Source organism: Pelodiscus sinensis, chromosome 7, assembly GCF_049634645.1.
Source record: "Pelodiscus sinensis isolate JC-2024 chromosome 7, ASM4963464v1, whole genome shotgun sequence".
NCBI classification, from domain to species: Eukaryota; Metazoa; Chordata; order Testudines; family Trionychidae; genus Pelodiscus; species Pelodiscus sinensis.
In genome coordinates this window covers 73,719,138-73,745,429 of record NC_134717.1, presented here as the reverse complement: position 1 = coordinate 73,745,429, position 26,292 = coordinate 73,719,138, and the positions used below count along the sequence as shown (strand labels likewise).

General features: G+C 46.3%; 1 protein-coding gene across 3 annotated transcripts in view; it reads right to left on the bottom strand.

The window, feature by feature from the left end:
• CFLAR (CASP8 and FADD like apoptosis regulator) overlaps nt 1–25,738 on the bottom strand; it is a 43,747-nt gene extending 18,009 nt beyond the window's left edge. The window contains exons 1-7 of one of the 3 annotated variants that reach the window (XM_075934300.1): nt 25,468–25,738; nt 22,546–22,586; nt 10,635–11,219; nt 8,337–8,442; nt 3,261–3,396; nt 1,761–1,855; nt 750–801 (exon numbers count right to left, since the gene is read on the bottom strand). In XM_075934300.1, coding sequence (XP_075790415.1) covers nt 750–801; nt 1,761–1,855; nt 3,261–3,396; nt 8,337–8,442; nt 10,635–10,981 — 736 coding nt within the window. In that variant the 5' untranslated portion in view covers nt 10,982–11,219; nt 22,546–22,586; nt 25,468–25,738. Of the gene's footprint in view, nt 1–749; nt 802–1,760; nt 1,856–3,260; nt 3,397–8,336; nt 8,443–10,634; nt 11,220–19,206; nt 21,597–22,545; nt 22,587–25,467 lie in introns of those variants that run through there. The other 2 variants (XM_075934302.1, XM_075934301.1) reach the window with 2 other exon arrangements.
• Between the last annotated feature and the right edge of the window lie 554 nt (nt 25,739–26,292).

The following is a 26,292-nucleotide window of genomic DNA, read 5'->3' as shown; positions in this document are numbered from 1 at the left end:
GGCAATTAACAGCAAAAAGTAAACTTGATCTCATTCCTTTCCTTTCCCAGGGTAGTTCGCAACTTTTTTCCTATACGAATATTTCCTCAGATCTTTCTGTCCTCAGCTGGATTCAGTGTTTGTACTGAATTGCATCCTCCCTCTAACTATGTGACACATCTAGTTATGTGGGCAATGCTCAGATCTACAGGCTTTATACCACATACTATTTTCAGGTGACATCTCCCACATTGGTGTATTGATGATATCTGAAGGAGACTAATTCTATTACAGTAAAGTGTCATTTTTACTTCCTTAAATTCCACTTCACTAATTTTGATAGATTGTCACCCAAATGCTTTAAAGAATGTTTAAAATGCAGGATATTGGAAAACTGAATAAATGAGTAAATATTAAAAAAAAAAAGTGCTCATCCTGAGTGCTCACAAGCTTCAGCTGAATCAACTGGAGTGGCAGGTCATCAATGCCACAGAAAGCTAGTCCCTTAAGTTTACAAGGAAATACACAATAGGTACTACTATTGACGGGAAATTTTTCCCCTCTCCCTTCTTATTCTGAGGAACCCCTCCCCTATTTTCCCCCACTCAAGATCATCTCATCTGAAGAAATGAATTTTGCCCACACAAACTCATGATCTAATACATCTATTTTTGTTAGTCTCTTAGGTGCCACAGGACTACTCGTTTTTTGTTTTAAGTTGTTTTTCGTAGATCTTTCTGATAATGAAAGAACAGGCAGGGTGTTCTTACTCTGAACGGCAAGTTGTCCATTTAATGATCTTTCTCTGGGCATGCTCTGCATCTAAAAATTAAAAATAAGACATATTTTCTCTCTTTTCCCAGAAATGTACAATCACATATTGTTAAATATCACATAATAGGTTTCTCAAAAAGAGAAGATTATACATAGTTAATATCTCTATCAACTAAAAAACAGCAACATTTCCCCTATCGGGTACAAATGTTGATCAAAGGTTCACTCAAAACAAAGCTAACTCCACAGAGAGGTGGAAAACAGATACTGAGGTGTTTTCCATGAAACAGCCAGTTAAGCTGAACTGAACAGAATGCTGTATCTATACTACAGTGACTTTGAAAACTAGTTTTGTGTATTTCCTAAACTGGTTGAAATTGTGTTGGTGGGTACACTATGCACATCGATGTGTATTATATATTTATACATTTATGTTTACAGAACAGACAACATTGAAGAAAATTCTCTCTGAGAACAGGTCTATATTTAGAAAGCTGTTATCATGACATCAATGTCAGACAACATATTCAAGACTCAGGCACAAATCTAGAGCAAATTACATAAGACATGAACAAACTAATAATAGTAAATGGACTTGTATTCAGTCAAGATCATTGATCAAATCAGAGAATTTATGGGAAATCTAAGGAAAGTTATCTTTCCCAAAAACATAAACCAAAACCTTCAGGTTCTAACAGTTAGTTTGGGAAAGTAATTTACCTTAGCTTTTCCATGATAAGGTCTTGGGGCCTTCAACTCCTAGTAACTCCAGGAAAATAAAACCTCCTAATAGCTTCAGCAGAAGTGAGTCACAAGTGCAAGATCAGGCCCCCAAAAAGCAGCAGAAACTAGACAAATAGATCTAGCAATGCATTACATTTTAGTTATTAGCAATAATGACAATTAGTTTTCTCTATTCTCCAGCTTCTTGGAAAGGCAATTCCTTTTTTACTCCTGACAGCTTTTTCAGACAAACCATGAATTTGGCTGATCTGTTGTATACTTACCCCTGAACTGTAGGGTGGGTCAATGAGAGTCAAGTTAGGGAGAGAAGCCTGAAGTGCATTTATATACATTGGCTGAGAACCACTGATGGACAGAGCTGAAAATTGAACAGAAATATGATGCAGAGACGATATTAGATATGGTTACTAAAGCACAGCCTTTTCCCCAAACTGAGTATGGGTGTGTACTATGCCCAGTACAGGCAGTCCCCGGGTTACGTGGATCCGACTTATGTCGGATCCCTACATACGAACGGGGCTTTCTCGCAACAGCTCCAATTGGGGGAGGGGGAGAATGGCAAGGCTGGAGTGCCCAAGTGGACTCCCTGCTGCAGGAAAAGGGAGGGAGGAAGGGGAAGCTAAGTTCCAGCAGCAGACCACCTGGAAAGTGGCCAAGGACCACTAGTAGTCCAAGGACCACAGTTTGAGAACCACTGCTACAGGCTATCGTACTGCAAAGGCACTATTCAAAGCAGTCATCAAGGAGTACTTGACTCACAATGGACCTTGGGAGATGGCAAATCACATTTGATTCACCTTCTTGGGAAGGTTCAAACTAGCATGTGGGCAATGGCTTCCACCTGTAAATGCATGAATATGTAGTTTGCCCATGTGACTGGACATCATGTTGTGGGCTGTGATTTTCCACAGGGAGAACAAAGGATCTCTCTGCCCTGGGCAGAAACCATAAAAGGCCCTGCACACATCTCCATCTTTCCTGCTGCAGTCTCCTGACCATGGACTTACACTAATGGGAATGTTCTAACAAAGGGGCCGAGGTCCCTCCAGTGATTTGGAAATGATCAGAGACTTGACTGAAATCAGCAGTTTATACCATCACTGATACATGCCTGAACCAAGGGCTTTGCAATTACTTTATTTCTGTTAATAAACTTAACAAGCCTTTAGATTTTAGATACTAAAGGATTGGAAACAGTGTGATTTATGGGAAAGATCTAAGTTGTATACTGGGTGTGTGGCTGATCCTTTAGGATCAGAACCTTTTACTTAATGAGACTGGGTGTTTAGAACAAGTCACCTCTGAACCCAGTGTTTTTGGTGGTGATTCAAGGACTGGAATACCTCAGGAAACTGCTTTTTAATTTCTTGTTAACGACTGTGGTAAAATAGAAGTTCCTTTTTTGGCTGGTTTGGTGTACCTTAGAAGTGAAGGACTGCCAGGCTTGGGCTATGACTGCCCTTTTTCTCAGCAGCTGTCTTGAATTTGACCTTGCCAGTTGTGACCCATGAAGACACCATCTTATTGGCATAGTATCTATGTATTGCAAAGCTCTTCAAAATCCTAGCATGTATTCCAATATGCAGCACATGAAGAGCAAAGTTATACCCTCCCCTCTGAATGTCCTTAGTGTTGTGATATCTAAGCACTTTTTAAAATGGTAGTTTAAGATGTAATCCAATGGCTTCATCACCAACCATGTTCAATTCTTAGGAGAACTGAATGGTCCCTATTCAGTATTGGAGGTGCAAAACATGTCTTACCTTCATGTTTGTACTTCTGGATCTTCTTTTTCAGATCTATCCTGTGGATGTTCTGCAAACAGTCTTCTATCAAATCCAGCTGATTAGGAGCCACCAGATTTAGCTTCTCTAGCTCACTGACAACACCCAGGAAACTCTAGGAGAGCAGCAGAAAGCATTACAAACTACAAGGCCGGTAATTTGTTCCCTACCAGAAACTCTGGGGAGAACAAGTCTACCCACAGTAGCCCAACAAAACAACACAGGACAGAATGCAGGCTTCCTTTTAACTCTTCAGAGACAATGAACACAAGTCTTTCTAAGAATTCACATAGCTGCTAGTCCGGAAGGTGCAAGGTTTCTTGGTATCATGCTACTTCATTAGCTGGATTCTAGACTGTGATGCTCTTGCAAACATCATTTTTTTGAGGAAGGAGATTTCATTTCCTCTCTACTGCTCAGTCAGCCAGGCAGACCCTTGCCTCTCATGCCACAGAACATAAAAGGCATACGGAATTTATATTTTTCCACTCACCCTTCTGCTAGAAAAACCTCAGTGATAAAAAACAAATTCCTTAAACTTGTGCTCTGTCAGTATAGATTAATTATCTCCCAATTATTGCATCCCTCTGAGTGAGATCACACAGACACACACACTCAGGATTCAAATGGAAGAAGAGCTGCACTGGTAAAATAAAGCAATTTGCCCCCTAGTTCACATATTACACAAAGGAATGTTATCCCCATAAACATGGTTACATTCAATATTTTTCTCTGTTTGGGAGGGGTTGGACCCCCACATGCTTTCAAATGGCAGAACATTAAAGGGGAGAGGCTTTATTTCTGCATTTCTTCCAGCTACTAGTCCCACTAAGTGTAACGCTCTTCATATTTCCCTCTCATCATCTCTCTAGACCTGTGGTGTCCAATACACTAGCCACATGTGGCTATTTGGCCAGTTGAGTGTGGCTAGTCGGCTTGAACAATAAGAACTCAAAACTTGTTGCATTCAAAAAATTTTAAATAAAAAAACCCAACAATTTTCAGAGAATAAAAAAAAGTTCAGACTCCTTCTGAGTTCTAAAGCCACTTTCCATTAACTTGATGCATCTGCTGGATGGAGACTTCCGCCAGTTCACGGAATAGTTAAATATGCCGCTTAGGCTGGAAATCATCACGCATCATTGTAAGCTGAGGCTTGGTATATCCGGATACTAGTTTTCCACTGGCATTTATTGTCAAAGCCTTTTTGAAAGTTCTTCTGAGTTCTGTGTGAAATTATTTGTTCTTATGTGAAGCAGCTCAGTTTTCAAGCTAGCTCATTTTCTCCTGGCATTCATTTCAACCTTCAATTTAAATGCAGGTTCCTCATGTGCACACAATTAGGTTCACATTATAGAATCATAGAGCTGGAAGAGACCTCAGGAGGTCATCAAGTCCAGCCCCCTGCCCAAAGCAGGACCAATCCCAACGGCCAAAAATGTTCAATAAATAAAAAAAACAATCAAACTTCTGAGAAGAAATTTTTATATACACCACTGTGTACATAAAAAATGTGGGGTTTTTTTTGGTAACTTATGGTCATTCTAAGCAACAAAATCAAGCATACAAGCTCACATTTGAAGAAATCTGTTTGAATTTTATTCCTGTTTTTTAAATTAAAAAAAAAAATCATTTAACAAGTTTAACGCTTTCAGAGATACTGAACTTTTAAAATGAGGGTACTTTTTTGGCCTCCCCAACAATATTGCTTATTTCTGCTTTATGATGAAATGGAACAATATTCATTCATTTTTCTAGAACTGCATCCATAGATCAGTTCAGTATTAGAAAGCGTAATTCCGAAGCAGGTGAAAGTACTAGTACCAAGTCAAACGATAGAAACAACAAATCATCGGCAAAAACTGCAAAGAAAAAAGAGATTGGAAGGACATCAAACGTAAATTTCAAGAGAAATGGGGATTGGAATATGCTGCCATTGAGGTGAATGGAAAGCCAACGTGCTTGCCGTGTCATACATAGATTTTGGTAAATAAGACTAACAACCTAAGAAGGCATTTCCAAGGGCAGCATAGTCAGGCCAGGCCAAAGAACGTGCGGGACCCAAGGCAGCATGCTGAGCCGCACGGCCGCGCAGCTCCCAGCCGGGTGAGCGGGGCCTGAAGGCAACCGCCTCGCTCGCCATGCCCAAAGGCCGGGCCTGAGCATACTGACTTCGATCCAGTGAATCCTATTAAAAGAAACTAGGGGATGGTGCCCCCAGCTTGCTACACGGCTCTCCCTCCGGCCACCAGGGAGGGCCAGGCCAAGGTGTGGCAGCCCTGGCCTGCCCCAGGTCTCTCCCCTCCCTCAGGCTGCTGGGAGGTTGGGCCAAACCGAGGCTGGCCTGGCTCCCTTGCTCCAGCCACCTGGGTGAGGGCTGGCGTGGACCAAGGTCGCAGCTTGCCTGGCCCTCTCCCTCTCCGGGGACTGAGCCAGACCGAGACCACAGCTGGCCCAGCCTTCTCCTTCAGGCAGGGAGGGAAAAGGGACCGCGGCGCCCTGGCCCTCCCCCCACGCCTGCAAGAGGCAAGGCTGTGTGGTTCCCACGCATCCTCCTCCACCCCAGACCACCAAAGACACCACGTGTGACCTGCGTGCCCCCCTCTCCTAGCCAAAGCCCTGCAAGGCTCTGCAGCTCCTGCATGCCCCCCTCCGCCCTTCATCCGAGCTACCGAGAGGTCATGCAACTCCCATACACCACTGTCCCCACCCAAGCCCTGGCGCCACCCCTGGGACAGCGGAGGAGCCACGCAGCTCAATTTAAACTCGACAGCTGCCCGCCCACGTGGGTCAAGGCTGGCGGTGTGGAGCCTGTGGTGGAGGGCAGAGTGCCGATGCAGGGGAGGGGTAGGGCCAGGGCCAGACTAGGAGGCACCCCACCCCCTGTGCCAGGGCTGGATGTCCCTCAGGCAGCTGCCAGAGCAACATCCAGCCCTGGTTCAGGGGCCAGGGCGACCCCCACTCCAGCCCTCCCCACCCCGGCACGGGCCTTTCCCCCCGCCGCTGGCGGAAATTGTAACTCTGGACAGCCTGCCATGTGGCTGCTGCCAGAGGCACATCCAGCCCTGGCCCCAGCTCAGGGGCCTGGGTGCCTCCCAGCCTGGTTCAGGGCCAAAGTGTCCCCCAGTCTGGTGTCCCCCACACCAGGCCTCTCCGGCAACCCCATAGCTCCCATGACGGGCCTCGCCACTGCCCCCCAGATCTGCCACTAGAGCTTTTTTAGCCCCATCTTTAAAGTGAAATATCTTGTGTATTGTCCTAGGTGTAGGTGTTATTATATTGTCTGTGCTACCTATCCCATTTATTGGAATGGATTTATGTAAGTCTGGATTGCTTTCTTTTACTTTTCTGTATATAATAAAGTTAGAGATATAGTTTATCCTTGGTGTTTATTGCCTCCTTTTGTATCTAATATCCCAGACACATGACACCACCACAGATACTCTGAAAGATGTGATGGATACTGTGATCAAAATCGTGAATTTCATTCACATCAGTGCTCTGAAGCTTCGCCAATTTGTGGAATTTTTGAAAGAAATCGAATCTGAGCATTCTGAAATTATCTGTTTTGCCAGCGTGAGATGGCTGAGTCCTGGAAAGGTGCTTGAGCGGTTCCACGCACTCCTTACTCCAATCAGAGTCTTTCTTGTCAAGAAAGCAAAGCTGGACAGTTTTTCTGCTATTGAAAATAAGCAGTGGCAATTTGATTTGTGGTTCCTGGCTGATATCAGCTGTTACTTGAATGTACTCAATCTGAAACTTTCATGGAAAGGGGAAGCTGATTTGTGATATGGCCCCCCACATTGGGGAGTTCACTTCTAAGCTACAGCTAACCATCATTCAAATGAATGCAGGAAAATTCACCCACTTCTCAAATCTGCAAAAAATTACAGGAGATAGTGATTTTGAGTGTGATTACCTTGATTGTCAGAGTTATGTGAGATGGCTTTAAAACCTGGGAATGAAATTCAGCCAGCATTTTGCAGATTTTGAAAACTTCATGTTGGCATTTCAATTAATGAAAAACCCATTTCAGTTCAACACTGCTAATTCTCAAGACCTTGTCAATTTGCATGGCCTGGACAAAAGTTAGTTGGAAGAAGATACGCTCACACTTCAAAGCCAGTTCTATCAGTCAAAATCGGTTTTGACAATGTGGGATACGACAGAATCAGTTTGCTATTTTGAAAACTGCAGCTGCCAACCTTTTTTCCATGTTGGTTCAACATGACTTTGTGAAGCATCATTTCTGTCATAACATACATCAAGTTGAAGTACTGGTCATAGTTACGAGATGAAAATATAGAGGCCGAGTTGAGGCATACTGTCAGTGGAAAGTGTTTGCCTGATTTCAGAGGTTTAGCAGTGAAACAAAATTATTGTGTCCCATTGATTGAATTTCTGTGAAATGTGATGATTTCTGTTGATTAAGATCAATCTTGAAGCATTCTGTTGACATTAAAAATCAAGAACTGGTATATTCGGAGAGTCTCACAAAATTATTTACATTTTCAGAATAATGTGGCTAATTCACTTCAGAACTGGTTGGAAACCACCGCTCCAGATCTTCATCCTGTTACATTCTATTTGGCTTTAATGCATCATCTTCCCTCCCATATTTCCTTATTTCTGTTTCACTTGCCCTACTGCTCCTGTGCATCTCTTTTCTTCTCCCTTAGTGTTTCACGTTATTTTGTTAAATTCTTTTATTTCTCATACTCTAAACCATAGGTTCCCAAACTGAGAGGAGAGGGAGGGCGTGCCCCCCTGGGGGGCATGAAGAAATTCCAAGGATTTCAGGGGGGGCGTGAGGCGACCCAGCCCCTCTCCCCCCCAAGTTTTTGCTGCTATTTTTGTTTTTCAGCCCAAGCCAGTTCCTTTTTTTCCTCAACAAGTATTGCTGCTATGTGTGGGGGTGGGGGGAGAGGGGCATGAGGGTTTCTCAAAAATCAAAAAGGGGGCGTGAAGCTGAAAAGCGTGGGAACCACTGTTCTAAACTCTTCCATTTTGTAGCACAAAAATAAACTCAAAATGGAAACAAAAAATAGGTATTACCTTGTCTTTTGTCATTTTCATGCGTGGCACATAATCCTTGAGCAGGAAAAGGAGAGAACTCACTTCTTGTTTATCCAACTCTTCATTAATCTCTACCATCAGCACCCTGCAAGAAAGATCAGCCATTTCCAAGGGAACAGCTTTCAGTAATATCCCAGTCCTACCCAAATGTCCCATGACACAAGAACAATCTATCCAGCTCCTCAATTTCATTAAATAATCCATTCCTGGCCAACAATACATGTACCTCTCCAGTCTCCCAGCCCATAGGGAGAAGGGTCCAATGGCAATCAAGGGAAGTGGGTTTATATTCTTGGCTCTGCCTTTGTCTTGACGTGGGATCAGATTTAGCTACAAACCACAAAGTCATAACATTGTGTTAAGATTACATGACTTCTGCCTGTTTCAGGGGACTAAGGAAAAGCAAGATAGGGATCAGGCAGATGTTTTCCCAACATGTGTCACAATTTCCAATTGACTCAATTCCCATAGTCCTTCCTAGTCTTTCAGAATTGTTCCTGTAAAAGTCACTGTATAAACTCTAACAGCACTCTGTAATGGGGTAAGATCAGCTCTAGGCTCACACAGCACTGCCCAGACCAGTTTAGCCTGTAGAAACTTGAGCCAAGACTTGAGAAATGGGAGCAGAGCAGTACAGTAGGAGTCTGTAAAAGGGAGCACGGGGCTGCTCTGAGCTCTGATGGGAAAATGCTACTACCCAGGAGCTCATTGCCTGGGACCTGGCAACGCAGGCTCAGGTAAAAACCGGAGGAGAGGCAGACAACTGGGACTGCAGGCCAGAGACTTGCTTAGAGTGAGTTATTCTAGGAAAACACTTGAGCAGAAACTTCTGAGGGAAGGGATTAGATGGAGACCCCATCAACCAGAAGGCCTGGAATGCATAGTCCTAGGGGTTCCTGAACAATTTTAAGTACGGTTGTGGTCTGAAGCATCACGGAAATGTTAGTCTCTGCCTCTTTGGAGACTGGATCTGGCACTCTTTAACATAATGTAATTGATGCAGGTCTGAGGGAACGGTTGAACTTACATAATGCAGCATCATGGTGGCTGCGAGTGATACAGTAAGAATTAAACCAGGTTAAAGTATCCCAAAATGAAAATGTGGGCAAAAAGCCTGGCTGGACACCTTCATTCAGAATGAATGACAGTCACTGCGGGAGAGTAAGTCACTGCTGGGGGGTAATAAGGTTCCTCTTAGCACATACCATAGCCAAAGTGGGGGTATATGGTATATAAGGAGAACGCACTGTTAGCAAAAGCACTGTTTTAGTAATCAAACCAGCTGGGCTTTCAGTATTTCCTCTTCAACAATGGTCACACCAGACCCACAAGAGCTGAAGCCACACAAGGGCTATGTCTACACTATGGTTTTCTGCCAGAAGAGGCAATGCAAATGAAGCGCTGATTAGCATATCGTTGCACTTCATTTGCATAATCTTCTCCAATGCCTTTTGCGCAAGAGGTTTTTGTGTAAAAACAGGCAGTGTGGACGTGTCCATTTTGCGCAAAAATCCCTTTTTGCATAAGATTCTTATCCCTCTCCATACTGCCCATTTTTGCGCAAAAGCCTCTTGCGCAAAAACAGGCACTGTGGAAAGGGATAAAGATCCTGTGCAAAAATGGGGAGTGTGGACATGTCCGTCTTGCACAAAACCCCCTTTTTGCACAAAAGGCATCTGAGGAGATTATGCAAATGAAGCGTGACAATATGCTAATCAGCACTTCGTTTGCATTGCCTCTTCTGGCAGAAAACCATAGTGTAGACAAAGCCACTGTGAATAGCAAGACAAACTTCCAGACAGAGGCAAGTGTTTATCTGGGGAAGTCTCCCAGGAAAGAGGAGGAAGACCCTTCACTGAGAACATATAAAACTAGACAAGACAACGCACAAGGAGATACAATATGGGAACAATCCTTCACTGTAGGTTAATATGATCTTGTTTTGAATGAGCAGACAGTAACAAATGGGGTCACTAAATATTGTAATGCTGCAGAGGTTTCTTCTATCTGTTCATTCCCTCTGCTCTTCCCTCTAGCTATATAAGTTACATAAGCACCTACTGTTTAATGTATATAGTCCCCCTTTGTTAAATATGAAGCAAGACCCTTTTTAACAACACTACTTCTAAGAAACTATTATGCTGCATATAGGAACCAAACTTTGGAGTGTTATCTTTATCATACTGCTGTGTGATCCTCTTTTCTGCTATCATTTTACTCATCATTTTGTATTAATAACAAAAACAAAAGTTACCCTGGAAAAATGAAATAAATTACCTGTAATCAGAGACCACTCTAGGATACCTGGCCAGATCTGTCTCCACTGATGTTTTCTCTGTCCCCAAGGCCCTCCGCAGCAAGTCAAACCTCCTCACTCTGTATAACAGCTCAGATAAACCCAGCTTTCCCTTTTCATTCAGTGCCCCAAAGAGCACCCTGATATCTGCATTCGATAAATCAGGAACAAGATCCCGGCACAGGAAAATAATCATCTCCTTTTCATCTTCGTCCAATTCCTGCTCGATCTGGTGAATGAGGGCAGCTGGCACTTGGCACTGTGTCATCACAAACTGTTCTCTCAGTTCATCTGCCCTCTTTTGGTGTTTTAAGCCAGAAGCCAACATGTCATGGAGTCCATTTGCAACATAACATCTGGTTGGTTGTTGATCTTTAATCAGAAATTTTAAATAGAGCAATTCTGTTGAAGAAAAATTACAGGCCTTGCTTGAACTGATGGTTTACTGAACAATCTTTCAAATCATCCAAGTTTCTGCTGCACTTCAATCTTTGAGGCATTCAAGTAATGGTCAAAATGCTGAGCCCACTTTAAAAGGTGCAATGTTCTCGAAGGGGTTCTCCGAGCTGTTCATTATGAATTTTAAAAAAAGTACATGACAAATTAGTATCAGCAGGAATGGAAGATCCATTTAAGTAAAGCACTAATAATTACGCAAGTCTGTAAGTTCCAAAGGAAGTGAAACAGAAACAACCCACAAATGAGAACAGTGCGTATTCAAGTAGTTTTAGAACCTGAAGAGTTAAGAGTCATAACATTAAAAAAATCTAAATCCAATCATTCTTATAAAAGAACAAGAAAAAAGTCTCTTTGCCCTTTTTTTGCAAAAGTTTAACAGCCAAGAGGTGTAGTGAAGCCCCTTGTTACTAAGACAGTACTGGTTACTAAGCAGTACCTTTAAGAAATCTAGCACACATTAACTAGTGTAAATACATGAAACCTGAAGTGCACTTCTCAAAATAAATGTGCCAAGTACATTTCTGATGTACTATCCTGGCTTATCACCACCACTTGCTGGCCAGTTCATGAAATGCAGTAATGCATGATAGATTCTTTAGTTGTTAGTGCCAATGGCAAAGGGGGAGGAGGGGAGGAGGAATCCACTGTAAATGAGTTTAAAAAAAAATTGTTTGCTTTTTACTTTAAAAGAAGTCCAACACAAACATAAAATAAATATTTGAAGATGCAGATGAGTCTTGTGCTGCATTTTTAATAGCACATATTTAACTTTTTCTTTCACATGCTTATATCTCATTTTAAAAAGATGTCCTAATATTTAGACTGCAAGACTAGCACTGTGATCAAGGAACTCGACACAGTCTCTGGAGATCAGTGTTCCCCCTTCTTGTTCCTGCCACAGTTTTGGACAACTGACTTGATCATTTATTGTCTCAGTTTCCCTATAAAATGGGGTAATGAGTCTTATCCGCAAGAACACAGTGAAAATAAACACATTTACTGTTTGTGCAGTGCTCCGTTACTATGTATGTACATAGGTAGATAGCTATTTTCAAACATATCTTTCTCTGATGTGAAATCAGTGAAATCTTAGGTTGCTAAGTCATTTAATTACTTTTGAGAATTTTATCTATGTTGTTAAAAGCTGCTTTTGGGCTTTTCTGCCCTTTGCCAGATTTTGGAAGTCATGGCTCTACAAATGGCAAATAGATAATACAGTAAAACTCCAATGGTCCAGCATCTGATGGTCTGGCACTCCGCACCATCAGGAACCCGGAAGTGCTCCGGACAGCCGGACCATTGGAGCTTCTCTGCCCCCAGCTTCCCCGATTCAGCCACTGTTAAAACTGACCAGCGGCTGAATTGGAGAAGCCGGGGGCAGAACAGCTGGAGTGCTGCCAGGTAGGTCCCGTAGCGCTGTCCCGTAGCGGCAGCACCCCAGCTGTCCCCGATTCAGCCGCTGCTGAAATTGACCAGCAGCTGACTCCAGGAAGCCCGAGGCAGAGCTGCTCTGCCCCAGCTTCCTGGAATCAGCCGCTGATCAGTTTCAATAGCAGCTTCTTGCACAAGAAATATGCAAATGAGGCTAAGCATGGAATATCGCCGCACCTCATTTGCATACCTAATGAGCTGCCATTGTTGCAGAAGAGGCTCTTGCGCCAGAAGGAGCGGTCTACACTGCCCCTTCTTGCGCAAGAAAAACCCTCTTGCCCAATGCCGTTATTCCTGAAAATAATCAGTGTCACAGCATTGCGCAACAGGGTTTTTCTTGCGCAAGAAGGGGCAGTGTAGACAGATCATTCTGGAGCAAGAGCCTCTTCTGCAAAATTGGCAGCTCATTAGGTATGCAAATGAGGTGCGGCGATATTCCACACAGCCTAATTTGCATATTTACTGCGCAAGAAACCGCAAGTGTAGACATAGCCCGGGGGGTTCAGCCTCCCCCGCACTCACTGGCAGCAGTAGGCGAAGTGGAGCAAGGTGAACCCCGCTCGCTCAGCTTTCCTAGTGCATTGCTCCAGGGAAGGGAGAAGGACAGCTCCTGCACTCCCTGGTGGCAAGCGGAGCAACACATCTGGGTTAGCAAAGCATCTGGGGCTACCTTGCTCTGCCTACCCCATTGCTGCTGGTGAGGGGGGGAGCGGAGGTGGACTCCCCACTGCCAAAACCGTGGTACCTCTAGTCCAGTGGTCTCCAACCTTTTTACACCCAAGATCACTTTTTAAATCTCAGAACAGGCGAAGATCTACCGCCCCGCCCCTTCCTTGAAGCCCCGCCCTCCCTATTCTCCTCCTGTCCATCACTTGCTATCCCCGGCCCTTACTTACACACTCTGATAAACAGTTTATTTTTAAATTATGCGATACATACAATTAAAATCACGTGTTTATAGTTATGAAATAAATGGTCTGGTTTTTATTCATGCTAGTTAAATCTAAAATGAAGCATTTATAATTATACATTTTGTGGGGACAGAGTTCTGCGGCTAGGGGCAGGGGAGAGGGAACAGGGTGCTGGGAGGGCAGAGGGCAGGGTTCTGCAGCAGGGGACAGGGTGCCAGTGGGGACAGAGTTCGGGAAGTGGGGACAGGAGTGGGGACCGAGTTCTGTGGTCGGGGCCAGGGGAGTGGGGACAGCGTTCTGTGGCTTGGGAGTGGGGGCTGGGGAGTGGGATGCCAGTGGAGGCAGAGAGTCCCCTGCATCTCCCTCCTCCCAGCATTCTCCCTCCGCCCCCAGGGAAACCAGCGCGCGCCTGCCCAGGGGCCCGACCCCCCCACCCGCACAGGGAAGTCCCGCGCGTGCCTGCCCCAGAGCCAGCACCCCCCCCGTGCAGGAAAGCCCCGTGCGCGCTTGTCCCCGCACCAACCCCCTCCCCACGCCGGGAAGCCCCGCGCGAACGCCTGCCCCGGGGCCAACCCCCCCCCCCCCCGCGCACCGGGAAACCTCCTGCGCGCCTCCCGCTGGGCTGACTCATCCCTCCTGTGCGGTGCAGGGGGCCGGCAGAGCAGCTAGTGCACTACCTCCATTTTCTGTTGAGGTAAGTAGTGGGGCTTCTGAGGGGTGGGAGGGAAATGGGGGTGGGGTGGACAGGATGCCTCGCGAGCGACTGGTCGAGGCCTCGAGATCGACCAGTAGCTCGCGATCGACCTGTTGGTGACTACGGCTCTAGTTCCTTGAACTGCCCCTTGGGGGAGGGGGGAGGAAGAGGCAGGATGGGGAGAGATGGGATGGGGGCAAAGCACAGACAGGGAGGGACAGAGCCTGCAGAAGAAAGGAGCTGTCCCAGCCTTTCCCTGAGCTGAGGGAGTAGTGGCCCCCGGGTCTCCCCTCACCAGTCACCTCTGCTATAGAGCCAATCTGGGGAAACAGCAATAGGAAACAGGAGGAGAAAAAAAAACTAGCCTAGACCAAGATCTAGCTTAAGGATGTAAGAAAGGTTATAAAAAAGTAACTAACTGTGTAACTGTTAAAAACCCTAGAAATTACACCCTAAACCACTTCTGGCTGGAAGGGGGATCTCCGCAGCTCCCAGGCAGCCATCTGCCGCCCTTCGTGGCACGCTGATACTGCAGAACCTGCAGCGCAGGCTGGCAGCCAGCTCCCTAAGTGCAGGGCAGGCAGCTCGCCCGAGCATGCTGAGAGCCAGCTTACATGCACCAGCTGCCAGCCCCGCACCCACAGACCCAGCTGTGCTGCGGGTTCTGCAATACAAAGCACACCGTCAGAAGAGTTTAACCGTAGACAGAAACAGCAATGTAATGCTCATCGGTTAAATGGTTCAACTCTTACATCCCAAATCCAGATACAACAAAGCTAACAGCTCAATTTTGCAGTGTAGGTGAATTATAATTATTTATCAAGTTCCCAGCCCCCAACAAAGCTGTAGGTTCCAGGTGTGCTGAACACTGAACTTCAACTGAAATCAATAGGAGCACTGAGCACTCAGAGCCTCTAAAACGGTGTTTCCCGAATCATGGGTCCTCATCCCCCAGCAGGTCACAAGAAGAGTCTAGATGGATGACCTAGAAACCCTCTGGCTGTGTCTACACTGGCATGAATTTCTGGAACTGCTTAAAACGGAATACTATTCCGTTTTCAGTTTTTCCGGAAAAGGAGCGTCTACATTGGCAGGCTGCTTTTCCAGAAAAGCCCCTTTTCTGGAAAAGCGTCTGTGGCCAATGTAGACGCGCTTTTCCAGAAAAGAGCCCCGATCGCCATTTTCGCGATTGGGGCTTTTTTCCGGAAAAGACTACTGGGCTGTCTACACTGGCCTTTTTCCGGAACAGAGTTCCGGAATAAGAACTTATGCCCGAGCGGGAGCAGAATAGTTTTTCCGGAATAGCGGCTGATTTTGTACAGTAGAGCATCGTTGCTTTTCCGGAAATTCAAGGGCCAGTGTAGGCAGCTCGCAGCTTATTCCGGAAAAGTGGCTGATTTTCCGGAATAAGTGGCCCAGTGTAGACACAGCCTCTATGTCCCATACTTGGGCAGCAGGATGAGGAGTGGGATTCAGGCAGCAGCCGAAACAGAGGAAGTGGCTGGCGTCAGCAAACAGGGAGTCAGCAGTTTGTCCCTGCCTCACACGTACTCCAGAGGTACTTTCCCCACCCACCTTACTTCCCTATGTAATGATTTAGGGTGTTGGAACCTGGAGGGAACAGAAGGGAACCACCCCCAAGTCGCATGCAGGGCAAGGACAGTGTGTTAACTATCCTTTCACTAGCTCTGGCCACTTCTTCAGTGCTGCTGTTCCACGGATCTTGCTTTTACTTCCCTTGGGCGGAAGGCAGAGATGAGGAGAGCAGGATCCAGGCAGCATCACAGGAGAAGCAGCCAGAGTCAGAGAGCCTGCTAACCACCAGTCCCAGTTCAGGAATAGCAGGTCCCAGGGCTGGGAGAGTGGGCCAGGTGGCAGCTGGTGAGTTATCGTAGTAAAAAGCTCGGGAACCACTGCTCTGAAAATCACCACTCAGTTCTACACATCTCTGTAAGAGCACTGTCTACATACAGTGGGAATAAACACGCTGGGAAAACAGAGAACCACAGTAATTCCACTATCCTGCAATACCAGGAAACACGAACGGTTGACTGAAAAGCCTCTGGTATGCTCAAATATGGTTCTGCAGTTTGCAGTCTACAATGGAGACCCCACAATACACATTGCACCTCCCTGGCCCAGAACTGTCGGACCTGACCATTCCCAGATGAGGGAAATTGCCAGACCAAAGGAGGTCATTTCTGGACCCCTGCCACCGGCCTCTTGGCTGGATCCCCAAGATCCCCAACTCCTGCCAGCCCTGCTGCCCTTGCTGGGCAGCCGCACATTGTGGCTCCAGGACCTGGAGGGTAGCCATGCACCACAGCTCTGGCCCCATCAGGCAGCCATGCACTGGTGCCATGGCTCCCTGCTCCACCGGGCCACCACTACAGCTCTCAGCCCCGCCAGGCAGCCACAAGCTGGCCCGCTTCTCTCCCTCATTCTCTGAATAGGCTGCCTGCAGCAGGAACAGTGTCGGGCAAACTGGAGCCACAGGCTGCCAGCAATGTCTCCTTAACTGTTAAGGAGGCATGTGGGAGTGGACGGAAGGGGAGAAGGGAGGGAGAAGTCCCTTGCAGGAGTCAGAGGGAAGGGAAGCCCCCTCCCAGTCCCTTCCCTGCATCGGGTGCCTTTAGGGAGGGGTGGTTTCTCACTTTTGTGCGGCCCCCGACTGATTATCTCTATGGGTTAGCAGGCCCCAATCTAGAAAACGTTCCCCACCTCTGTATAAATCCACAATTATACATACTCACAGACATCCACCCACACGGAAGGTTTTTTAAGGAATGGCATGGGAACTCTTCAGGCTTCTAAGATCTGAGGAATCCACCTCTCAATACACCAGAATGTGAATTGGATCAACTTTTCTATCATGAAAAAATGTGTATCACAGGTTTCTATTTTGCAAACCAAAACCATAATAGTGGGAATTCCATAGAGAAATGAGGAAACACAGTGATTTTGTTATGACACAGGGAAGCCTAGGAGATAGAGGAACCAACTGTACCTGCCTTTGAAAACCACCATTCTTAATAGTTAAGAGTGAGATTTTCAAAAGCGCCTAAGGGAATCTGGAATCCAACTTCCATGTAAATTTCAGTGGGAGTTTAATTCCATTTGTTGCTTTGAAAAATTCCCAGAGTACATGTATTTTTTCAGCTTACTAAAAAGGTACTTTCCAACCGAGTCCAGATTTCAAATATGCAAAAGGATTATTCATATACTTCAACTGAGATGTGCTTTAGATGGCATTTCACGCTGTTTCTACAATGAATTCCCACGCTTACTAGAACACTGGTCACGTGATTATCATGCAAAACTGTGGATCAGTACTTCGAGCTGATTAATTTAAATATAAAACTCCACATCTGTTGCTGAGATAATTACGTCACAAAGGATGACAGGAAATGACAATGAATCAATTTTAGCTCATTGATACAAATCCAGATCAAGATGTCAGTGATCAAAAATTTCTATTTGATATTTGCTTATATCTGAGTTGATGATCTCAAGTCTATTTCCTTTTGGACAAGTGCCCACATTACTAAAAGCAGGGCCATCCTCTTCCTGTCCCGCTCTTTCCCCTCCTGCTTCCAGTTGCACCCCAAGGCTACGTGAGCTACGTGACTTGGGGATCTGGCACAGGGCAGCAGCAGAGGTTAAGCCCACTGCACTCAGCATAGCAGATGCTCCCTAGGCAGATGCCCTATCCCCTAGTTCACTCCAGGACCCACCCCATCTCCCTACCTTCAGGACATCCATTGTCCTGCCTTTCTAATACCAGACTGCTCCATTCCCGGGGAACTGGTGTTGCCTGTCCAGCTGCTCCAAGAGTAGAACCCATCCCACCACACTACCTTCAGCGCATCTCGTATGCTGCCTTACTAATGCAGGAACCAGCTCCATCTTTGAGGCAAAGGGTGTTGGCCCCCCAGTGGCTGCCTGGGTAGGTGGGGGGTGGAGGGTTTGGGACTTGTAGACCGTCCCCTGCACTCCCCATGCAAATACCCAATCCCCAAGGCCAGAGGTAGCCAGAGAACTGAAACAGAGGCGGAAAAAATGCGAAGAGCGCCACCAGAATTGTTGAAGGGGGGAGGGGAGAATGCTTTCGGACCACATCAGGTTCCCATTGGCTGCCGCCATTTTGCCATGCCGGACAGCTCCCCTGCACCCGGGGCTGTTTGTAGGGGCGCATGGGGTGGCTTTGCGAGCCACAGGGGAGGCATCGCGAGCCGCACTTTCAGGGGTGAAGAGCTCCATGCGGCTCGCGAGCCATGGGTAGGCCACCCCTGCCACTCCAGAACCCATCCCACCACTCCACCTTCAAGACATCCATTATCCTGCCTTACACCAATTTTTCCAGGGATGGTGCAGGCAATGGTATTAGGAAGGCAGGATAAGGGATGTCCTGAAGGTAGGATGGGTTCTGGAGTTGCCTAGTGGATAGGGCTTACTACATTTAAAACGGCAGAGCCACAGTGGGGTTAGCTCCCAGGGCCGGGAGCTAACTCGCTGCGGCTCTGCAATTTCCTCCCTTATCAACTAATTGAGTAGTCGATGGAAATTCCATCGACTACCTGATTAGCTGTTTACCTGCAATTGAACATCCCTATCCAGTACCAGGTGGTCTAACACCAATCACTTTCCGCTTAAAGGACACACAAGGCCATTCACAAGTTGTTGATTTGAGTACTGAATCATTAAATACTCAAAGTATAGTAGTGGCCCTCATTAACACATTTAAAGCTATAAAACAGATTAACACTTCAGATTTTTAACTTCACATACGAGAATAATATGTGCACAAAAATAAGATATACAGATCCATCAGACTAACATTAAAATCAATAGGTTTACATGAAGTATTTTGTCTAAAGCATCTTTGAGTTATGCACATTCATATTTATAAGCCAATTCTCATAAAGCATGACAGGGAGGGTCACAATTGGTATTTCAGTCTAAAAGAGAAAGGTGTAACACAGGCCAATGACTGGAAGGGAGGCAAGACAAATGCAGACTGGAAACAAAGTATATGTATTGAACATTGAAACAACTTACCAAGGGATGTGGTAGATTTTCCATCCCTGCCCACACTGATCACAAATCAAAACTGGATTTTTTTCTGAAGAGATATGCTCTACAAACTATTTTGAGGAAGTTCTATGGCTTGTGTCGTATAGGAAGTCAGACTAGATGACCACACCCACGTGTTTTTCAGAGCCACTGCTTCCGAAGACAGACTCCCCTTCCTGTCAATATGGCCTAAATATACTGTTCTAAAAGATTTACACCTAGATGTATTAACGTGCGTAGTGTTGGTTTGCTTCCAGCTTATCAAGCAGTCCTGACTGCTTTGTATCATTAACATCTCCTCATCTCTATTTTTTGTACCCCTGATGACTGTGTCATCTGCAAATGTTATCAGCGATGATTTTATATATATGTTTTTCATCATTAGTAAAAATACTAGAAAGCATAAGGTCAAGAACAGATACCTACAAGATCCCACTAGGAATGAACAAGCTCAGTGAACTATTCACAGTTACATTTTGAGATCATCTAATGTGTGACATATTAATTTTATATTGTTCTAATTTTTCCAGTTAAAATGTTGTGCCATATCAAATGAAATACTTCACAGAAGTATATTACTTCAGTCTTATTATCTTTATCAACCATAAAAAAGTTAGTTTGACAGTATTTATCTTCTATAAACCCAGATTAATGCAATTAATGCCAATCACTTACTAATCACACTGCGTATCAGCCATTCTGTTATCTTGCCCAGGACTGATGTTATACTGACAGGTCTATAGGTACCAGGCCACACAGTTCAGTCTTTTTAAATTCTGATGCAGCATTCTTTCAGTTGTTGGGAACTTACCCAGTCTTCCCAGGTTTGCTGAAAATAATGTCATTATTTCTCTGTACTTCCTGAGCTGCTCACTGAGCATAGGGTCTTTGGAGTCCAAGGCCATGAACTCTATTTCAGATCAGATATTGCGATTATTTCCTGTTCAAATTGTATCCCTCATGGTCCAGAAAGCTCTATGCAAGTGGATTCCTGCCATGTTGAACTCATTGCCGGATCAGGGCCAATGTGCTTGGCTGATGACAGGATGTCTGTCACTGACATGGACCCTTGGCTGAAACTATCAACTAGCACGCAGCCTGACACCTATACTATGAAAAACCCACTGCACCAAGACTCAGAGCCAAGGTTAGCTTGGTCTTACAGCTCAGGCTCCCATTTTTAGCCCTGCAGCCTAAGGCCAAGACAGCTGATATAAGCTCCAAGACTTGGTGTCATAGTTTTTTTTTTTAAATCACAGTGTAGATCTACCCATAGATTCTAAGGATGAGAACATGCACCTGGGTACATGATTAACCAATGAGCATAGGCTTATTGGTTAATCCTAATAGTTACATGCAGGTCCTCCCAGAGGAGGGGGAGGTGGGACCCAGTATGCACGGGAAGCCGGCTTTTAAACTAGCTACCCATGTTTGTTGACTCCTGCAGAGTCACCTCCCCATCGCTGTGCTGCTACTTCCCACAAAAATAAACACATTTTAATAACAGAGTCTAAGGCCAGAAGGGATAATTGTGGTGATTCTAGTCTGACCCCCTGCTTATATTGTTACGCCTCCTCTCTGAACCTTCTCCAATTTTCCAACACCTTTCTTGAAGCGTGGGCACAAGAACTGGACACAGGAGTCTAGCAGCAGCAGCTGCAGCAGCACCAGTCCCAAATACAAAGGTAAAATGGTCTCCCTATTCCTACTTGAAATTCCCCTATTTAAGGATCACAATGGCCTTTTTGGTCACAGCTTTGGGAGCTCATGTTCAACTGATTCTCAACCATGACTCCCCCATCATTTTCAGAATCATGACTGATGATCAGTTCTCCTGCTTACTAGGAGAGTCACCTGTGTTCTATGTAAGGCTTACATTTTTCATCTCTACATTTATACATTTACATTTAGCTTGTAAGCCTTGTTATTTATCATTCCCCCAAATTCTGTGTCATCTGTAGTTTTACCAGTGATGATTTTATGTTTTCTTCCAAGTCATCAATAAAAATGTTAAACAGCATAGGATCAAGAACTGCCCCGTCAGGGCCCACTACAAAAATTCCTGGTTCAATAATGATTCCCTATCACCCAGATCTTGCCATTTACCCTTTCAATATTGGCACATTAGATTTCTTCCAGTCTTCTGGAATTTCTTTAGAGTTTAAACACTTATTGAAAATTAGCATTAACTGTCCTGCGAGTTTCACAGAAGGGATGTTAGATACCATGTAACTGAATAATTGTGAAACCGCTAGGGAGGTTAGCGACTAGTCCAAATGCTTATCGGATAGTCGAGTAGCCACTTGACTAGTCGCTTCCCCCACCTTGCTGCCTTATCAGAGAGAGGCAGCAAGGTGGGGAGGAGCAGGAGCCAGTGCTGGGGGAAACAGCTTTATGCCAGTTCCCCCAGCACTGTCTCCATGGGGGGCAGGTGAGGCCGATGCATAGTGGGGAAACAGCACAAGCAGGGTCTGCTTCAGTCCCCACTGGCACCAGTTCCCACTGCCAGCGCTTCTGCTTTTGAAATGTACAAGAGCCCTCTGGGGCTCTTGCGCTTTTCAAAGGCAGAAGTGCCGCAGGGAGTACAGGATGAGTGGGGCTCAAGCAGCACCCCACTCTTAAAAGCCGATTTCCCCCAGCACTGTCTCCGGAGTGCAGCCTGTCCTGCCCTGCTGCCTCCGATAGATTCTGCTCCGGCACCATCCCCTGTTCGCGGCAGACAGGACTGCAGAGCAGAGCAGCAGTGTGGGTGGCTCCAAAGCCAGCTCCTGGAGCTACCTTCGCTGTGGCGCTGCACAGCACTGTTTATCAATGTATCATATAGTCGATACAGATAACCGCATTTTAAAATTCTTGGTAACCGCATCAAATTTTAGCAGTTACACAACTTTTCAATAGTCCACGGGGGGTAAGGCCGGCAGCCAGTATGCACCTGGCCCCACTCCTGGGGAGCCCCTTGCGACCAACACTGCTGCCTCGCTATCAGAAGCAGCAACACAGGGTGGCAGGTGGGGGCCGGCCCACAAGGAAAGCCAGTTTAAAAGCTTGTAAAAAGCTTGTAATGCACATGAAACACCACATATACTTCATTGTATATACTAGAAAAATTTGTAGTCACTCTGGCTAGGTCAAGTCTTAACATCCGATAAAGCCGTACCTCAGAATCTACACCAAGCATGGTAACATAATTATGGGAGGATCAGGGAACACTTCCCCTACCCTCACTGCTCTGCATCCCAGATGGATAGTTTTACAGGGAGCCAAGGGAAAGCAATATGAGTGGCCTTGTTCAATGCAAAGAGGAAACAAAGGGCCATTCCCTACCTCTTTCAGTAGCTTACTTCTTCTCTCTTGATGTATTCAACCTGTAAAAGCAATGGAGAAAGGGGAGGGAGAGCATATGGCTGAGTCAGACAGATGGCTTGTTGTAAAGTTATTACAGTTCACAGTCACATCAAAGGCCGCAGACCTTACTATATGAGTCTATCCTAGAGTCCTAGTGTATGGTATCTGGGGTAAAGGGAAATCAATTCTAGAGACCGACAAAGGCACAGCTTCCCTTCTGTCAAAAACAGGATGATAGGAGTCAGCTGTAAAATACAATAATCTGCAATTCAGGCTACAACACAAACAGGGAGATTCAAAGTTGGCCCCTTAAGCCTTCGTGAGAAACCATCTTGCATCATACACATTTTCTAATTAAATTCTGGGCGGACTTTTGTCCACATGGGCACACTCTAATTAGTCTCTAGACAAAAATAAAAGACGTACACCTGAAAAGATTAGAAAGTATATTTGTCAGGCCACAACAGCCATTCATGGTCCTTGAATAAATAGGAAGAGCCACCCTCAAATCAAACAGCAATGAAAATCAATACATTAGTTTGTTTTTATAAAGCTGTTTTACTTCCTCCATAGAATTAATTAATCCCTAATCCTCCATGTTGTGCTACCCTCTTCAGACCCCACAGTCCATAGAGAGCTAGTGCAAAATCAGAACATAAGATAGTTTATAAACTACCCCAAAAGCTTCTGAACACAGGAAACACTGGTAACTCATACATGAAAATCTTGTATTTCTGGTTGCAGCTACGCTGGCAAAAATGGGTCCTGACATTCATCAATAGCAGCTGTAGAGTTCTCAGGCTTCAAGCATTTTAACTATTGTCTAAACCTTCTACATTATAACAGTGGTGCCCATTGAATGTGGTATTTATTACTATGAAGTCACTTCTCATACCTTAGATTGAGGAATAGAAAAGACAAACAGGGTAGGAAGCTATCATATTTTTTAAAAGTAGGATAAATGTTCTGCTTGTCAGATTTGACAGCGTTCCTTGCCCAGGGGTGGGCAATAATTTTTGAAGTGGTCAAGGGTGGTCCCAGAAGGGGCAGGGCCCTATATTGTAAGAATACCCCACTATGTTTTTTACACAAAGTAATTAAATTGTAATAATTAACTGAATACAATATTATCCAAAGATTATCGTGAATTGTTCTTATGTTGTAAATTTGATCTGGCAGCTTCCTTATGCATGTGTGCCTTTTTTGCTTTATTCTGTCAATTGTGTCTGATGAAATTTTACTTATGCAGTAACTGCTTATGACTTCTTGCATTCGTATTTTTGCTAAAGCTCCTACAGCAAGGGATCTGGGTCTAACTGAATGTATGCTGATAAACTGGTGTCTCTAATGCCAACAACTTTCCTGCTTCTTATTAGTTCTTTGAATGTTTCCTACTGGCAATGATCAACAAGGTTATGACCCGTAATAGGGAAAGTCCTTTTGTTCCTGGCACCTTCTATAAGAATTTTTTCATTTCATACACAGTATTATGTCAATCTGTGAAATTATCTGGCCAGAAATCAGACAATGGGATTGTGCTGTGGGTGGGAGCAGCAATTGAAGCCCTTCCCTCTCCTCTCCCCTCCCCTCCAGGGCTCAGAGCGGGTGGGACAAAGCAAGCGGGGAGCCTGCCTGAGGCTCCCTGCAGCATCCGCAGGCTAGATCCGGTGGCTTCCTGGGCTGTATTTTGCCCAGCCCTGATGTACAGAGAGTTGTTTCATATCCACAATGACCATCGTCACATCAACAAAAATGGGACCCATAATTCAACATCAGTGTAGGTCTTCTTTGGAAAAATGTCTCAGTTCCACAGTGGGTCTGGCCCACGAAAGCTCATCTAATAAACCATCTTGTTAGTCTTTAAAGTGCTACATTGTCCTGCATTTTGCTTCAATATACTTACTGTCTGTTTTACGGTTCTACAGGGATCTGATCAGAGTGCTGCTAGCTTTACTCATACCAACCACGTATAGCATGGACATTGTGCAACCTGTCTGCTCCGCCTGCCTGTTGTCATCGTGTAAGCAGGACTAGGAAATACTGTTGCAACATTTCTGGGGGGACTCCAACCACCTCCCTCTGTCCCTGTGTCTGTTTGCCAGTCCATGTTTTGTTAAATAAGCTTTTAAACGCTCCGTGCCCCACCAGGAGTTTCTCAGAGTAGGAAAAGCCCATGAGCGTGTGCTGACGCTCTGCATTGTTTTTTAAGCAAAATGCAGGACAATGTAGCACTTTAAAGACTAACAAGATGGTTTATTAGATGATGAGCTTTCGTGGGCCAGACCCACTGTGGAACTGAGACATTTTTCCAAAGACCTACGCTGATGTTGAATTATGGGTCTCATTTTTGTTGACGTGACCATGGTCATTGTGGATATGAAACAACTCTCTGTACATCAGGGCTGGGCAAAATACAGCCCAGGAAGCCACCGGATTTTGCTTCAGCTACCCCAGACTAACACGGCTACATTTCTATCACTATTCTACGTTGTTTTTTACGACTCGGGAGCACTGGGCCCTGGGGCTGGCTGCTTGGCAGCCGCTCTCCTAAGGCCTGGGCGCTCTCTGGCTGTCGCGTAACCGGCCCCTGATCCCTTGAAAGCCAAAGCGGAACGAGCTCACTTCCCAGGGCAGCCAGAGAGTTCGCCCCGCCTCGTGCAGCCCTTTGGGTGGGTCTGCAGCCCGCCGACACTGCGGAGCGAGGCTGCCCGCGGGGGCTGCTCATCCGCACGGCGGGGCCGCACTCCAGCGCCGGGGCTCCGCTCCCAGGGGGGCCTCGGGAATCCCCCCCCCTCCACCAGCGGGGGTCACAAAGGCCGCCCCTCCCCTCGCTGGCTCCCAGGCCGCGGCGGCTTTGGAGCCCCGGAGCCCGGCCCCGCGGGGAAGGGGCAGGTTACGCACCCAGCTGCGCGCGGCGGGTCCCGGCGGAGCAGGCTGCAACGCGAAAGCGAAAGCGGCCGGGGCTGGCTGGCGGCCGGGGCGGGGCGCGGTTCTGCAGCCGCTCGCTGCTGCCCAAGCGCCTTTGTCCCCGCAGCACGGGGCGGGCCTTAGCCCTCGGGAAGCACTGGCCCTGGGGCAGCTCGGCACCGCCCTGCGCCTCTTCGGTCCTTGCCCCGCGGGGGGCGTGAGCCGGGAGCCGGGCTGCTCCGGGGTCCTGCTGCCTCCACTGCTCCGCACAAAATGGCTCTTCCCTGCGCTCATTGCGCACGGGCGCGGACATCGCTTGCGGCCAGAGATTCTACCTCGTACAATGCGGGGACCCCCCCCCCACTATACAGAATGTGGGACAATAACTCTCCCCACATTTCACAGCTGGGGCATCAGGCTTCTTCCCACATTGGAAATGGGAGCTAGGACTCAGGGCAGAGGGTTAGGAGATGGGGGCTCAGGGCAGAGGGTTAGGAGATGGGGGACTCAGGGCAGAGGGTTAGGAGATGGGGGCTCAGGACTCAGGGCAGAGGGTTAGGAGATGGGGGCTCAGGGCAGAGGGTTAGGAGATGGGGGCTCAGGAGTCAGGGCAGAGGGTTAGGAGATGGGGGCTCAGGAGTCAGGGCAGAGGGTTAGGAGATGGGGGCTCAGGAGTCAGGGCAGAGGGTTAGGAGATGGGGGCTCAGGAGTCAGGGCAGAGGGTTAGGAGATGGGGGCTCAGGAGTCAGGGCAGAGGGTTAGGAGATGGGGGCTCAGGAGTCAGGGCAGAGGGTTAGGAGATGGGGGCTCAGGAGTCAG